At 44.3% G+C, this 18,250-nt stretch overlaps 1 protein-coding gene across 2 annotated transcripts in view; it reads left to right on the top strand.

Annotated features, from left to right (window-relative positions):
- Positions 1-18,250, top strand: part of TP73 (tumor protein p73) — a 520,666-nt gene that overhangs the window by 480,411 nt on the left and 22,005 nt on the right. For both annotated transcript variants that reach the window (XM_078642641.1, XM_078642642.1), the window contains exons 6-9: positions 2,168-2,283; positions 11,231-11,340; positions 12,534-12,676; positions 14,791-14,879. In XM_078642641.1, the coding sequence (XP_078498767.1) occupies positions 2,168-2,283; positions 11,231-11,340; positions 12,534-12,676; positions 14,791-14,879 (458 nt within the window). The remainder of the gene's footprint in view (positions 1-2,167; positions 2,284-11,230; positions 11,341-12,533; positions 12,677-14,790; positions 14,880-18,250) is intronic.

Here is an 18,250-nt window from a genome sequence, read left to right as displayed (position 1 = left end):
AGCAGGGACTTCACCAGTGGCTGTTTACACAGTGACATTCTTCAGCACAATAGTAATGTCGAAAATAGGCATTGACTTTGAGTGGCAAAACCGGGAAGCTTTCATGGCAAGCGCCATTCATGGCTTAAAACGGAGCATTTCAGGAGATAGATAGTGTGGGAAAGATGCTTGAGGGATGTACAAAGTGACCTTTCCATGCCCTTGCTCCTGAGACAGTGCTTAGTTTGTGCTAGAGGTTATAGATGGTCGGCACATGCTCATGCACTTTTTTCATCATCAGACTTTGACACAGAGCAAGAGGGAGAAAGGCAGAAAAGGCAACTGGAAGAATGAGAGACATACAGGAAAAAAGTGAAAAGAAGAGAAAGCAGCAGTGAAAAAGAGTCTGCAAGAGCGAGATAAAGAGACAAGAAGTGTAGCGTGGTATAGGAAAGAGGGGTACGGTAGACAGCCTTGGTGGTCGCTAAAACCTGCATTCAGAAGCACCAACAGCAGGCTCCTAAGAAAGTCCTTAGAGCCAGGGCCGGACTGGCCATAGCGGGCACCGGGGGCGTTTCCCTGGTAGTCCGCTATGGTGGGGGCCCTTGCAAACTGCTCGGCTGCACTCCTCCTCACCCCAGTGGGGGGCAGCTGAGCAGTTTGCCAGGGCCGGTTTCTGTTCCCAGTCCAGCCCTGCTTAGAGCCCTGCGCCTATATAATTATAAATACATTCAACACTGATATGGTGATTCTGGCTAGCGGTCAAGTGCCACTACACCAAGCAAAAACGCTTCGAATCAGACACTTTTCTGGAGCATAAGGTGTTTCACACCATGGAACAAGTTGGAAATAATAATGATAGTCAAGCCTTCAAATTAATAGGGATAGTCGAGCCACAGCTGTGCTAAGGGTCTGACTTAGCTCTTATAGTCAAAACGCAAACCAATTTGGCTTTTAGAGATCTTTTAATATGCACAAGTGTTTCACTTTAGCACGTTAGATTGTATGTCTGCATTTAGTGGCACCTAACTTCCATACATGAACTCAGAAAAATGAATCCTGATGATAACGCCATTAGTGAACCAAGTCTGTTGTCATGTGCCTAGGTTGTTATGAGAGTTTGAGAAACATTATAGTCTAGTAAACAATCTGCCTAGGATCACACAATTTTGTCGAGTGTGGATGCCTAGATTGATCCCAGGTTTCTTGGTCAAGTGGGAAAGCTGGGATTGATCACAGGTTTTTTGGTTACACATCGTGCAGTTTATCCACTATATAGATGTCTCTTTCTATCTAATGTTTTACATTAACGTTAATGCTTTGTGTATCATTCTCTGAGGAGCTTCGTCAGTGCAACATGTTAAATACACATTATTATATGGCAAATCAAGTTAACACAAAAAGTATTTCTAGAAAGAAAATATAAAATGGTGGGAAGGTAAGATATTCTATTTTAATATTGATATCAACTGCTTACCCTGGCTTAAAAAAGAGACCAATTTCAGAAGAGTTCACAAGAAGCTCAAAACATTCAGTGAAGAGGATGTACGTTGTTACAACGCATGCTTTTACCACGCATGCTTTTACAACGCAGGTTTTTCAACGCAAGTCGTTACAACAACTTGCGTTGGGGATGCTGGATAGTGAATAGTTTAATTTACTATTCCAACTCCATTCCCTGTGGATAGTAGGGAAGGTGTTGGATAGTAAATTAAACTATTACCTATCCTAGAGCGCCCCCCAGTGCAATTCGTTGTAATGAATTGCGTTGAAAAACCTGCGTTGTAAAGGCACTGCGTGGTAAAGGTTGCGTCGTAAAGGATGTTTCCCAGTGAAGATAATTGCAAGCAGTAAGAAAACAAGGTCTGGGACAGCCCGCGGAGGTCATACGACACAAATGATTTGAGGAACTCAGACTCATAGCGAGCCTACACCTGTGTGGGCTATTGACATTTTTCATTCACCACTGAGGGTGAGTGCAGTGGATCACATGGCCTGATATTGACAATCATGACCCTGTGAGGTGCTGTGAACTTGGTTGGTGAAGTCGGACTCACTGATAGTGATTTTTGAAATCACCCGCTCACACAATTTGAGAAATCATTAGCATGCGATATGGATTGCGCCACTTTTATGAGTACATTTTATTACAGTGCGGTCACAAATAGCTTGAATTGTGTGCTTACAGGTCAGTCTGCACCAGCAAGTCACCTGATCCGTGTGGAGGGAAACAACCTGTCGCAATATGTGGATGACCCGGTGACTGGCAGGCAGAGTGTCATGGTGCCCTATGAACCTCCGCAGGTAAAGACGCCTTTTTGTTATAAATGCACTATGGGGAAAGTAGATGAAATTACTCAATATGTGAAGTGCATTCTGAGCGTGGACCTTTGACATGAATTGGCCTCTGGCAGTGCTTTTGATGAGCAGGTCCTGTCTGGGACTGAGAACCTGCACTTTTTTAATCCGAAAGAGAGAGAGTGAGCACTTCTCATTAGGGGTGCAATACTTTTAATAAGAGCATAGCTGCTCCTTTCAGTAGCAAACAGGAAGATACTTTGCTATGGTGAGTACCTGCACGGCTATATTTCCATTTCAAGCAGTGCCCCGAGTAGTCCCTTGTGTGGGGATGAGTCAGCCAACAGTTTCAGAGGAGTGATATTTCCTGATAGGCTGCTGCCTCTGAAAGGTTGTTAGGCCATATACTGGCTTCATCAAGTCTCTCATAAGTCTGCAAACCTTTTGGCCAGGCAGGAAACCACCCTCATACTTAACACGGTCGTGCTACATACTCTGATGCCAAGCTTTTTAAATCTCATTCGAAACCCTTAGGGGGCTGGGGCAAGGGCAAAGAAAAAACGTACAATATTAGTCATGCCTTCAATGGTTTTAATATTTAAAACACACACCCTTCAGCCAGGTATTTGGGTTGAAATAAACGTGCTTCATGTATGTTTACCTCTATGTACTGCTTCACCACCTTATTACCCAAAAAAAGCGACACCCTCCTCCCCCCCAGGTCACAGAAAACTGTGTTGGACATTTTGTAGCTGGCAGCTGATATGATACAATATTCATAACAGTGTGTGATGGGAATAGCGTTAACAATAACAACAAATGTGCCCACGATGCTGTAAGGATCAGGGAAGCTCGCAGCTGAGCATCTCTCAATCTTCTGCAGTGCATCCCTTACTTCATCTTGTCCCTTTACAAGGTCATATCATCTTTTCCTGGCATTCTTCTTTTTCTCCTTTTTGCGCTGTTCCTTTCCCTCCACCAACACCCAGACTCAGTTCCAGTCTCTATGATTGCTACTCACCTGACATTCCTTTACAATCTCCTCTGGACTACTGATATCCTGCCCCTATGCCGGAAGACTGCCACAGCTCTGACTTTCATCTGACCTTACTCTAGCTCATGACACTTTCCGGTGAGGAAATGAAAAACGCGACGGGGCAGATTACAAGAAAATAACGTGGCACGGTGACGCAAGTCATTTTGCTGCGCCGCGCTGTGTTAGTTTCGAAGCACAGGGATGCAACATATTTACAACAATATGTCGCATGTCTGTGCTTCCCCCCTGTGGTTGCGCACAAACTGCTGCCATGCTCCGGCGCAGTCACCCTTGCCCCATGGTTCAAGGATGCCTGCGTCTTACGGAGATTGTTTTTGTGCAGGAAGGGGTACCTCCCTGCACAAAAAAAAAATCAATTGAGGTGGATTTCCTCTTCCAATGTGTGCTGTAGAATGCAGCACGCTTTGAAAGAGGAAAAAAACAAGGAGAAATGAAAACATTTCTCCCCGGTACACCTCGGGCATAGCATGCTGACGTATTTCCAGATATCTGATTTCTCATAAATCTGGAAATGCATCAGTGGACATGGGTGTTGCGTGGGAACACGCACAGCAATATCCATGTCACGCCCCTAACTCGCGAAGTGTTGCTTGAACAGGGGCGATATTTACAAGCACAGGTTAAGTCACGCAGGGTGACTTTACTTGTGTTTGTAAATAGAATTCAGCAGGACTGCGCCACCAATGCGTCACGCAATGTGATGCACCGGTGGCTCAAGGGGCTTGTAAATCTGCCCCTTAGTCTGCTCTAGGAACGTGAAAGCGTGTTTTCTTTTCAATTGTCTTGGACTATGCCTAGGGCCACTGGAATTATGCGGCAAGAGAGGGTCAAATTATGCAGCAGGATTGAGTAAATTATGCAGCAAGAAATGCTAGATTATGCAGCAAAATGCCCAACATTTTGTAATTGTATTACTTCGTTATTTGGCAATTTTGAAACATGGTAACACTGTATAGGCATTGGTTGCACCTCAATAGTTCCAGGTTAATACCTAAATATAGTCAGATGCAACCAAAAAGTTATCAGTCCAGCTTTGCACAGGGCCTTCCACTGCGCTGCAACTCGTGTCATAGCATGTTTAGTAACTTTTGAACCATTTGAGCTAGAAACAAAATAATTTTATTTTTAGAACCTGCAGGTTATGCAGCAGATGATGGATAATGTGGCAAATGCTGTAAATCTATAATTACGTGAAAATCACAGGAGCCATACTATCACATATTTCCAGTGGCCCTGACTATGCCTTATGGCAGGTAAAATATCTTTGTACAAATGCAATTTGCTACTGGCAAACAATTCTTAATAACTTCCATTCATGTTTCTGTGCAATGAAACATTTTTTCACACGAGGAAGAGCCCTTATGGCTCGAAATGCATTGGCTTTAACTGTAAGTGCCCGTTACAGTAACTAAAATACTTTGTGGGACAAATGAATTACCTTTTTGCAAGCATTAAATGCAATGAGAATAAACATTACAGTATGGAAACAATTTAGAGAGTAAACCGATAAAGAGAAGAATTCATTTTTAACCACAGATAAATGGAAATGAGAATTTTTTGAAGAGTGCCCTTTAAGAAGACTTGCAGTTAGCTATACAACGAGAGATGCAACACAGGAGACATTCAACAAGCTATTTACAACACACATAAGATTACAACTCAAAGGAAACCCGACAAACCTCACACAACTCTGTAAATTTTCCTTGCTATTTCGGCAATTATATTAAAGTATAATTACGTTCCTTACTCGATATTCAGGACCAGCACCTTCCAGTACCAAATCTGTTCTAGACACCACCCACACACTATGCAGTGCGTGCATGGCACAATTCTACCAAAAGTACTGCAGTTTAGAGTGAGACAGAAACACTACCATATGTAAGTTTATATGGTGATCCTCTGCTCTCCCTTTAATGCATTGCAGCACAGCAACTTTGGTCCAGCTTTATCATAGAATTGTGTTACCCATGCGTCATGCAAGGTGACGCAAGGGCAATGCAGTCTTTAAATCAGACTTACTAAGCCACCCACTACTACCTTGTGTGGCCCTGCGTGGCTTCAGTAAATCCAGAGTAATGGACGTCAGCGCATGTGGCTGCCTTGCATTGTACTGCACCAGGAAGACATTACATGAGTGAAGCGTGGGAGTTTCCACGGATCCACTCATGTACGTTGGTGCATTCCCAGATTTGCCAAGACTGGTAAACCTGGGAATGCGTAAAATTGTGCGCCTTCCTGATAGATTCTGCAGCAGACTTAGAAAGAAGATGGTGTTCCTTCTGGCACAAAAACAACCCTACTGCAACGGAGGCACCCTTGCAGCATGGCATAAGGGTGCTTGCGTTGGCGCTATGCATTACTCAGTGCACCAGTGCAGTGAGAGAGCAAGAAGGCCCCATATCTTTATAGATATGATGCAGTCCTCTCCTCTCCCTTTTACGCGTCACCATGCGTTTACAACTCACGCGTTAAAAATCGTGCCATTATAACGCAAATTGTTACAACGCAAAATTCATTACAATGCATGTCATTACAACGTATGCCATGACAACGCATTCCCTTCCCAGCGGAGTTAGAATAGTAATTTGCGTTGAAATGGATTATGCGTTGTAATAGCTTGCGTTGTAATGACATTCTTTGGAATGGATCTTGCATTGTAAAAAATGCATTTTAATGGCACGCATTGTAAATGTGTGCGTTGTAACGTGTCCTATTCCGAGGCATTTGCAAAAAGTTGTCTGGCTGCATTGCAGGACGTCAAATAATTATAAATCTGCCCCTTTATTTGCTGTACTGCATCAAATGTAAGTAAATTGTACCCATTGTAATACACAATATTGGCCTCTAAGGGGAGACAAACACCAAGAAAGGATGTAGGAAGGATATAGTCTTTCAAGTGCACCATTCACCTTTGTAAAGAACAGGTACGAGAAAGTCTTTATCTGTGCTGCCTCAAACAACCGATGAAATTCCAAATTTAAATGAGCCCCTGACTTGAGGGTCTTCAAGCGCCACCCCATAAAACTGATTCAGACTAGGACCATACACATTTTTTATTACGCTAGCGTCATATGATTAATTCACACAGTTTTCCATCCCACAAATTGAGCCAAATTAAGAAAATTAGACAAAGCGTGTAATTTCTCACACTTTTTTTGGCTCCAGAGAAACGTTAAACCAGAAAATGAGCCTGTAAAAGTCTGGTTTGCACAGAAAATGTATTACAAGAGATATTTTATCCTCTAACCAGACCTCTTCCCGGTATCCCGAGTGGTATTTCAAGAAAGGTCTGCCCTCTCAGTTAATTTTCAGTCAAGATGCTCTAAAGTATTAACATGTAATATTGTGTAATTTCCCCACAATTTTGCATATTTAAAAATAAAATATTTGATCTCTTACTTTATGAAATTACAGCATGCCACACATTACAGCCCTTTCAAGGGGAATTCGGCTCAGAATCAGTGTCCAGGTAAAATGTTTGCACATTTTCAAAGGAACACCAGTTTTTAGTTTCAAGTGCTCCAAACAGCTCTTGAAAATTTCATAAAATAAGAACACCTCCACTTTTACCATGACACTGTAACACAGACACTCCCGATTTTGATACCTTTTATTGAACTAGCAGAATGTACAAGGCATAGGCAGTGCATTTCCAGCTTAGTCTGCACTTACTCCCTTCTTTGCACTTTTTTTACAGACATTTTGAAGACATGAACCATATTATTTGTGGGATTGTCAGTGTGATGCATTTGAAGCGCATTGAAACTAGTGCCATCAAGAGGTGGCTCATATTAACCTCAATATAACAGTGTGGACAAAAATTGAAACAGACATTCAAGTAAAGCCAAGTCATTACAGCTTTATTAGATTGTTGTTATACCAATCATAAAAGCACAATACAATAACACACATAAAGATTGCATTATAAATTGAACAGGTTAAAAGGTATTTACACCACAACAGTAAAATCGTCGCCATCAGGATGGACAATTCCCTTACTTTACACATCAAATACCATACTTTTTCTCTGCTGAAGCGCCTTTTTTAAAAACTTAGCCACCTTCCATGCAGTATGTTCAACTTCCAAAAATTGCAACCTAATAAAAGCTGGGCAGCATTGCCTTATGCCCAAAGATTTTAAAAGCGGAAGTAACCACATTCTCCTCAACTCTGTGTAGAACTTACAGAATAAAATTAGATGAATCGTTGACTGCTCAGGCAGGGTATCAAATTTCGGGTCCAATCGTTGATAGTTGATATTGACAGTAATCTATGAACAACGGGAAACATCCTTTACGACGCAACTTTTACCACGCAGTGCCTTTACAACGCAGGTTTCTCAACGCAAGTCATTACGTCGAATTGCGCTGGGGGGCGCTCTAGGATAGGTAATAGTTTAATTTACTATCCAACACCTTCCCTACTATCCACGGGGACTGGAGTTGGAATAGTAAATTAAATTATTCACTATCCAGCACCCCCAACGCAAGTCGTTGTAACGACTTGCGTTGAAAAACCTGCATTGTAAAGGCATGCAGAGTAAAAGCATGCGTTGTAACAACGTACATCTATGAACAACACCCAGTCTAAATCTCGTTTGAAGCATCCTATCAAAAGTTCCAGGAGCAAATAACAAGTAAGGCTCCATCCCCAGGCAGGTGAGAGTTAGTTGATGCATCCTTACACTAGGTTTCAACACTTCATCTGCCAGTCTTATTGAACTCAATAATTGAAGGCCTTTTAGCTTTAGGGTCTTTCTCGATACTGACATCATTTTTTTTTTGGTTGAGTTTTAAATAGCGCGAACTAGAACCGAACCGAATCAGTTATCAGAGCGCTTTACATTGCACAAGTTACGTTTTTTTACATGAGGACACACACTTTCATGTTTTTTTTATTTTTTTTAGGCACGGGGAGATTAAGTGATTTTGCCCAGAATCACAGGAGGTTTTTTATAGTAGAGACATTCACTTCAGTGTGCCGCACTGCCGGCCTTGGGCATGGGTGGGCTGTACCCAGGCCCAGGGCGCCAACTATTCAGAGGGGCGCAGCAGGGAGCAGCCTGACTTAATGTCATTCAAAGAATAGTTTGTCCATCCCACTTGGTCTTAATCGGGTCCCGTTAAAGACTTTGTAATCAGCCCTTAATGTAGTAGTTGTTAGCACCCCATCAACCCCCTGCGCTCTTCCCATCTTCCTCACACCTCCTGCCAGCACACCGCACGACCCCCCACCCCCACAACAAACATCAAATTTGCTTTCCACCCAGGGTGTTATCCTGGTCAATCGGATTTAGGGCTGGCCCTGGTGTGCAGAAAAGAAGATGAATCCTCTAATGTCAACGATACAAAGTGCATGCCACGCACCCCTCTTCCTGGGCCCTCAGCCATTTTTGGGGGACTGCTTGGCTATGCCAGTGCTGCTCATTGTCACGGCTGTTTAGTAAATAACAGCGCTGCTCTGTGTGGCAGGCAGGCGCGCAACGCTCATTGGGCTCAAAGGGCTTCAGCCCCCCTCTCGGGTGTGTCAGCCCGGGCTGAGACAGCTTCCCAGGCACACAGACAGCCGCTCCCGAGTACTTCACAGGTCTTTAAAAGACCAATTACTTGCTAACGAGGCTTTGTTGTGTTTTCACCTTTTCTTAGAGCCCCTGCATCTCCACTCTGCATATTGCTAGAAGAATCAGACCTCACCCCTCCCTCCCCGAAATTTTTAGAAGCCCCCCCCTGAAATTTTTCTCTAGTTACGCCTCTGGTGGCAGGGGTAGTGGGGGTCAAGCATGGCTGCGAGTGTACATGTGATGGTGGTGCAGAATATGTTAGAGCTTCTCAGTGGCTAAGCGCTGCTCCTGCACACTCCAGCTGCTCAGAGGCCCGCGAGGGAAGGTATGCCAAATATACTTGACCTGCTCAGTGTGCCAGGTCAGCTGCTCCAATATGCCATTGCTATAGAGGGTGGTGCACAACATTGCAGGGTTATGTTTAAGGACTACAGTTGATGCCAGCTGCTACTAAGTACGGCGGATTGGGTTGCTCAAGGGTGCAAAGCTGCTCTTCAGTGACATGTTTGGCAGATCTCAAGTATGCAGGGCTGTTGACCTGTGCCAGCAATAACAGTGCATAAGCATGCCAAGGCTACAACCAATGATGCTCAGATAGGCCAGACCTGCAATATACCAGGAGTGGCGATGTCCAGATAATCAAAGCTGCTCTGATGTACCATGTTGTGCTATTAAAGATTGCCATTGCTGACCTTATGTGGCAGCGGTGTGTTGCTCGAATAATCTCACCTAGCCTTTAATATTTGTGTGTCTTGGCTCAGTCAAAGGGCTCATGCATGCCAGGGCCGAACTCATGTGTTGGGGTGTGGGTTGGGAGGGTTTTCGGGTGCTCAAATAAGCAATGGCATTCTTTACGCACATTAGATGCCTTTCAGATATGTCAGGGCTGCTCCTATGTGCCACGGGTGGTACTTATTATATATCATGCTTGCTTTGGTGCACCATGGAGGCTGTTTGAATGTACAAAACGGGTTGGGCACTTCAAAATCTCTGGTGGATCTCCAGCCCTCTGGACAGTAGTGAAGCTACTAGTGTGTGGAGTGGCGCTCCAGGTATGCCCTGAGTGATGTAATTAAAGGTAATCACGTTCTTCATTCCAATGACAGTTTCCCAGCTTCTGCAACAGTCTCCACTTTAGGTTCACAGTCTGACCAGCCAGCCCTTCTCGAGTCTTTCCCAACCCCTCTGAAATCAATAAAAGTATGCTGTAAGGTCTATGGACAGGGCTAGTGAGGGAGGCTACCTGAAATAAGATCAATGAATAGTGCCATTGGTGGGGCAAAGCGCACACTCACCACCATATGGTCTCTTGATGCTGATAACAGATATTTATAGATACACAACTCCGCAATACTTGATTGGACCTGTTGGGAATCACACCTGTGACAGCACAAATAAGCATAAGCCACAGAAGTGTATACATCCGTCCTCTCAGTCACATGAGTGACATGCTGAGCCTGTGCCACAGGAAGGCACAGTTTCTTAAAGAGCATGTTCTAGATCTCAAGAAGGAAATTTATGGTTGAAGACCCACCGTAATCACCCAATGAGTGTACGTTTAATTAAGACGGGTGATTATGACCTGTGGGCACTACAACGTTCATAGAATGGGCCTCCTGAAGCAGAGCATCTGCAGGACTTGAAGGCAGCTTCATTCACCTGCGTTGCAGATGGGTCAGAGTGACTTGCCCTAATTACATTTTAAATAATGGCATGTTGGCTTTAATTTAAATAAAATTAAGTGGGGTGTAGCTGCACTGTCCCACAGGGTATCTCAGGGTATTGTGTCAGTCTAGGTAAGGTACATCTTTTGAGCCCACCTCCCCCTGTTCTCGGACGAGATTCTCCAGACTGCCTCCCAAGCCAATGTATATAAATTCTCCTGTGACCTAGCAGGCCTGCTGTCCAATTTGCTATGCTTGATCTGCTCAGAATTTGTGCAGTGTGAAGATTAAAGAGGAACACCTTTGTTCTCCATAGTAAATGAGCAGCACACTCTGGCGCAGTCCTACCTTTTCCAGTCTTGAGTGCCTACCAGAGCCCCTCGATTCTGGATTTGTCACCGGTTCTGAATAACATGGCATCAGGCCCAACATCTTGACAGTAACTTTCAGTCAGTCCTGATTTGTCCAGCTGGTCTTCCTATGTAAACTTGTCCTGTAATAATTCTGTGTCTAGAAGTCAAAGCATGTTTAGTTTTTTTTTACTAAAAGAATAAGAGATGGCTGAATTCACCCTTATGGCGTGGATCCAGTTGACCACGGAATATGTCCATTCTACAGCCGTGCTGCGGTTCTTTTGAACTTGTAACAATGCCTCCTTTTGTCTGTCCCCAGGTCGGAACCGAGTTTACCACCATCCTCTACAACTTTATGTGCAACAGCAGCTGCGTTGGAGGGATGAATAGACGGCCCATCCTCATCATCATCACGCTGGAGACGCGAGAGTGAGTGTTGTCTTGGAACCGACTCATATCCAGTGGCGGAAGGAGGGTGCGACTTGTAAAGGTTTAGCAGAACAATCCATGTCATTGAAAACCATTTCTACAGAATCTGGATTTTCTTTGATAGACCATTGGACATTGATATTTTATTGTAATTGTTTCATTTAAACTGAAGAAATAGAACAACTCCCAGAATGCTTTAGGTTGTAAAATGAATGGTGCATTAGCACTAGGTCCTCATTAGGGACCAGATGTATCATTATACTGGTCGCAAGAAACTGGTCGCAGTGTGTGACCAGTTGTTTTCAAACAGCATGGAATTTTACACACCCTCTTCAGCACTATTAGATTGGTTTGTAAAATTCAGAATCGGAGTGGGCCGCAATCTGACCTAGTTAGCTAATTAATTTTTCATTAGGTAGGTCGCAAATTGTGACTCACTTCCATTGCATACAATCACAGCGATGGTGAGCTGTAAGGGTTAGTAGACCATCATGACTGCTATTGAATTTAAATTAAATTCTTTTTGGCAGCAGCTCGATTTCCTTAAAGGAAACGCTGCTTCTTTAAAAAGAGTTTTCATTGTTTAAAAGTTTCTGTGAGATTTGGGAGTGGTCTCCACGACCCCGCTCTACTTTCCCAGAAAAGTTTTCTACAATTGACAGAGGGGCGATGGGTCCAATGTTGACCCTTCTGCGAATGAGTTGTCACCCATTTGGGGTCAGTAACTTTTCAATACTTTCCAACCATGGTGCAACGGTGCCTGGGTTGCATGCACTATTATTTTTGGGGGCGCAAAGGGGTACCTTCCTGCACAAAAACCATCCTCAGAGGGATATTCCTCTTTTTAGGTGTGCTGCAGAATGTGCTGCAGGGCAGAGTAATGTAATGCAGGGATTTGCACTGGGTTGCGTTACTCCAGATTTAAGACACTCAGGGCCATGCAAGGTGGCCATACGTGGCTTCATACATCACATTTGGTTTTGTGTCGTGCTTGCACCAAGTTGCATGGTGCAAGCCCAATGCAAACCCCTTACTACTTAAATATTCAAACGCAACAAATGACTCCTCCCGCTTGCACCATATCTGGTTTCATAATTTTGACACATTGAGTTTTGTAAATAACTTTCTGCTGACTCTCGCTCACCACACTCACCTAAACAACACATGTTGCTTTGCTTTTTATTACCTTTCAGTGGCCAGGTCCTGGGTCGGAGGTCGTTTGAAGGGCGGATATGCGCATGCCCCGGCAGAGACAGGAAGGCAGATGAGGACCACTTCCGGGAGCAGCAGGCCTTAAACGAGAGCGCAGCAAAGAACGGAAATGCCAACAAGCGTAGTAAGTGAGAGTTCTCAGCTTCACACGCTCAGCGGCACCAGGCAGCTGTCAACAGGGTTCTTCAATGGAGCATAGTTGCCAACATTTGAAAGAATCCTCGATGGACACTTTGCAGCACAGCTCTGAATTACACACTTGAAAATTCACCACACCCACTGCCCCAAAGCTCCACCCACTCCGCCCAACCCACATAATTAGCATAATTAAATTCCACCTACTTATCATAGTGCACTCAATAAAAAGAGAATTGCAGGGAATTTAGACAGGAATTTCAAACTAAAGGCCAAAGTAGATGAGTTGGAAAAATTCTCCCATTCAGCTGCATTGAAGAATGTTTCCAACTCGGCTACTTTGGCCTAAAGTTTGAGTTCCCAACGCAATTCCCATCAATTCTCTCTTTATTGGCAGTGCTGGAAGTGCAATTGCTGGGGCGGTCCCGGGATACTAAATTACCCAGGACAGTCTCCAACTTGTCGGGAGTGTCCTGGAAAAAATGGGATAGGTGGCAGCTATGGATAGAGTGGGGTTGTAATTTCAACAGTAAAGCTATATCTGGGCATAAGTGTTTGCACCACACAGAGTTGAAACAAGATTGGCATGGTTGTTCTGTACTGGACATTGCCTGGTTTTTCCTATCTGTCCAGGTTGTCATGAGAAACAGACTCAAGGCCTTGCTGTTGTTTCTGGAGAAGCAGTGCAAAAATGGCACTGTGTATTCAGGCACCGTTGTGTAAGCATGAGACTTAGGGCCATATGCCATATATATCAAGAATTTCGGCGTTTGCGAACGCATTAGTGCAAAATGGTATGTATCACAGAAATCTGCGTGCAAAATAAGGAATCGCAAAATGTGCGATTCCTTATTTTGCAATTGCATTTCAGAAATCGCAAATTTTGCGATTCCTTAAATGCAATGTATGAAGCATAAAAAAATGCAAATTGGCCTTAAGGAATCACAAATTACCACCAACTTCAAGTTGGTGGTAATTTGCGAATTCCTTCAAAAATGCACTTTTTTGCATTTTTCAAAGTGCAATGTATGTGCGCCACATATGCACCCATGCTGATTTCAGGGGTGCAACGGGATGTCCTTTGGACACCCCTGCACCCTTGAAATTATTCTCAATTTGCGATCCTCAAATTGCGAATCGCAAATTGAGAATAACTTCCCATTCATTCCTATGGGCCTCCTGTCCCATAGAAATGAATGGGAAAGTATTCCTTAATTGCGATTCGCAATTTGCTAATCGCAATTAAGGAATACTAAGAAATCGCAAACAAATTGCGATTTTGTACATACATCTCTATTTGCAATTCTCAAATAGCTATTTCTAAAAAATCGCTATTGGAGAATCGCAAATCAGGTTGATGATACATATGGCCCTTGGTTCTTGATTTTGATTGTACGCACAACAAAAAGCATCACTTAAGTTCAGCTCCTGTCCATTACTGGGTATAAGAAGTACAAATTAACAGCAGGCCCATCAAGTCTGTCCCTACCCCTAGCTACCTGGATTCTGCAAACTTTTCAGGTTTATCTTTGTTTATTTCCTAGGATTACACCCCTGCGCCCTTTCAGGGCCTGTTGAAATCCTTTTCAAGTACCATAACACATTCATCAGGAACGTTCCTCCATAAACATGCTTGTTTTGGCATATATTTTTTAATCACTTCAAATCAACAACGGTTTAAGTTCAACTGCCTTTCATTTCAAATTTGACTCAGGCTTTTGCAAAAATCGATCCTTTCTGGGTAGAATCATCGTGGGATGTGGCTAATTGTTGAACATCTCCCACAGTGAAAATTTACTTTTTATACAGAACTGTGCACTCAAACTTTTAATTTAAATGACCCTCACTTACACTGCAGTACAGGAATCCTTCCACCTTCTATTTTATATGCTTCATGGAGGAAATCAATGTTGCTGTTGTTCTAGTTGTGAGGTACGCTGATGCCTACAGGGAAAGATCTGCAAATGAGAACATTTTGCATCAAATTTCAGGGGTTAATATTATTAATATAGGCACTGGTTGATACGTCTAGAAAGTGTGTATGTACTATTTCCCACCTATACACAGAAGTGGCATTGAAATGTTTAACTTCTTTCCATTCAGCCTTCAAGCAGAGCCCACCAGCAATGCCCCCTCTTGGTGCCAACATAAAGAAAAGGCGGCATGGCGAAGAGGAGATTTATTATTTACCCGTAAGTACTTGCACATAATCAGCTGCGGCTGCTACCAGACGGGACCGGTGTGGCGGGATGGGGGGAATGAAAAATATATTTTTTTAATCCCACACTTACCTGGAATCACGCTGGCTGCCCCCTCTACCCCGCCCTCTTCATCTTCCCTGAGTCCTGCAGCAGGGAGCACCCGGGCTCCCAGGCTCCCCACAGCCAATCACAAGCTGTAATGCTTGTTGTGATTGGTCTGAGTGCTGTGGTTCAGCGCTCAGACAGGCAGTGGGAGCCTGGGAATGCTGTAATGCAGCCTGGGTCGAGAACATGCAAACTGCACATGGCGCTTTGGCTGGCCCGAGATGGCCGGCCAAAGAGTCATGCACACTTAGGGGTCCATTATGATGTCAGGCGGATTTCCTCCGCCAGGCTGGCGGTGGCTACCGCCAGCCTGGCGGAGGAAATCCGCCCGACATCATCAGCACAATTCCCCTCCGCCATATTAGGATGGCGGAGGGGACCGTGGCGGTACGAAACACCGCCCGCCTGTTTTCCGCCCCGGTCGCCTAGCGGCCAGGGCGGAATACCTGTAACATGGTGGCGGTGTCTGTTAGACACCGCCCGCCATATTACAATTGCCTTTCACCAATGCATTTCCGTGGCGGCAATGCCGCCACGGAAAGGCATGCGGACCCTCCCTGCAGGGGCCCGTTGCGGGCCCCCTGGGAGTCCGTGGCTTGGGGGGTTGCACATGGGGGGTACCTATGGTACCCCCCCGCATTTCAAAGTGCAACATGGCAGGCACCGCGCGGTGCCTGTCATGTTGCACTTTGAAACGCAAAACGTGCACTTTACACATGGCAGCGGGCGGAGATTTCTGCTCCGCCCGCCGCAATTACACCCATACAGGATGCGCCCTCCTGTGTGGCGGGCGCATCCTAATGCCCTGATCGGGACCCCCGCCCTTAAGGCGGGCGGTCCCGAGTCCCGATGGGATGGCAGGCGGACTAAGTCCGCCCGTCATCATAATGGACCCCTTAGAGTGCACTCACTACTCCTCACCATTTAGTGCTCTGGCATCATGGAGCCCAGCTCTGCCCGCACATAACGAACGGAGCCATCGCAGTAGGAAAAATAAAATGATAATGACGTTGCGTTATCATTTTATTTTTCTTCTTTCAATTGCTCGGAGAGTAGTGGGGCGACGCTCCTCCGCCTTAGCAGTGGAGTCGCCTCAGCACATACTCTAAAATGAGGAGGTATATCACTAACTGGAAGAAGACAAATTCTAATCCCTGCATTCCCATTACCTGTCTAAGAAAGAGGACAACACACTTATTAGGAACCAAACAAAGTCAGGGGAAGGGTCTACTCTACTACCACTTTGTAGAAGTAGGTAGAACCTGCGACATGAGTAGGATAGGGTTCAGTATGCTGCCAAAAGCACACGTAATAGCCCGTTACTTTACAGTGGGTTCTTGAGGGATCCAAAATGGTCCTTTCATGGGGCAAGACTGATGGCATACAAGTCAGGGGCAGAAAACTAGCCTTTTATAGATGAATGTGATGCGCTATAAAGAATATAGAGCTAGATGTACGATGGTATTTAGCACATGTAAACAGGTTTGCAACGCTTTTGTGCATGATAAAAACCTGTGGCCAATGTACAAACACTATTTTGTGAGTCACAAATAAATTGTGACTCGCAAAATAGTGATTAGCCACTCGCTATTAGGAAGGGGCATTCCCTTCCTAATAGCGACCGCAAAGCCATCTACCAATGTTTTGTGACCGCAATTGCGGTCGCAAAACATTTGCAAATTACCACCCTCTTCAAGAGGGTGGTAATGGAGTTGCAAAGGGAAAGGGGGCCCCTTCCCCTTTGTCACTGGCTCCAAAAATGTTTCTTAAAGGCAGGCAGTGGTCCCAGGGACCACTACCTGCCCTTAAAAAATGAAACAAAGACGCTTCATTTTTTAAAAAAATGCTTCCCCTTTTCCTTTAAGGTAAACTGGCTGCATTGAGAAGCAGTTTCAGACATGGAGGTCTGCTGAGCCCAGCAGTCCACCATCCCTGGGAGGGCCAGCCATTCCCAATGGGGTCGCAAATTGCGAGTAGCTTATTAATATTCATGAGCCTCGCATTTTGCGACCCCTTTGGGAATCACTAACAGTGTCTCTGACAGTGTTGTACATTCTAAATTGTGACTCACAATTTGTGACTCGCAATCGAGAGCAAATTGCGAGTCGCAATTTAGAGTGGTTATACATCTGACCCATATAACTTGCGGCATCAAAACAACTTATACAGGAGAAGCCTGAGAGTTATGCCAACTAATAACGTGCTGTCACCTAATTCTTCTGAAACCACTCCATTAAGGTAGATAATAATGTACTACTCGATGCATCTGAATTTTCATGCTGCTCAAGTGGTTATGTGTTGCATTTGTTTGGCTACAGTCAAAGAAGGGGTGTCATTAGAAGACACTGGGTGAAATTAAACCCTCTTTTGAAGTACAATAGAAAAGAAATGCACAACTTCTATTTGAGTTAATGCTATAACACTGCTATTAAGTTTTTGTAATGAACTGTGTGTCCTGTTGAAGGCCTGGGTGGTAAACATCATCTCGACAAAGTATGCCAACTCTTATCTTGTACGCTTGGCATAAAATATGTTGGTCTTCATAAAAGACTGAACATTATAATGGATTTATATACATTGGCAATAATACCATGGGGCATATTTATGAGGTCTTTGTGTTATGCTTGCACCATGCAACGTGGTACATGCACGACACAAACCTTAAAGTCATATTTATGAAGCCACGAAAAGCCAGTTTGCGTGGCTCTGAATAGATTAAAAAATGTATCGGGACTGCAACCCAGCACAAATCGCTGTGTTGCATTACTCTAGAGACGTTCCATGGGCATTGCAGTGGGTGTTTCCATGCAAAATCCTTGGTTTTTTATGCATTCTCAGATTTTCCAAACCTGCTAAACCTGGGAATGCGCCAAAAAGATACTCCTCCCCAGGTGAGGAGTAACATGGAGAGATATATTTAGTTCGCCTCGTTTTTTCCTCTTTCTATGTGTGCAAACACAAGCACCCTTGCATCATAGTGCAAGGGTGTCTGCGTTGGTGTTAGGCTGCCACAACTGCACCAATGCAGGCTAAAGGAATAGGAATGCGCTGGATTGGATAAATATGGCACATTCCTGCCCTTTCTGTGTGACGTGGGGCAGCGCAGCGAGGTAAATTGATGCGCTGCCCTGCACCACAATTTCCGCAAATATGCCCTTAAGCTCTTTTTTCCCTCAGAACACAGAAGTAAACATAGTTGTACCACTGTATTTGAAAAATGCTGTTCTTATTAATGGTATATGATAAAGATTGTTTTA

The sequence above is a fragment of the Lissotriton helveticus genome, chromosome 5_1 (assembly GCF_964261635.1).
Source record: "Lissotriton helveticus chromosome 5_1, aLisHel1.1, whole genome shotgun sequence".
NCBI lineage: Eukaryota > Metazoa > Chordata > Amphibia > Caudata > Salamandridae > Lissotriton > Lissotriton helveticus.
This window is presented reverse-complemented; position numbering and strand designations above follow the sequence as displayed.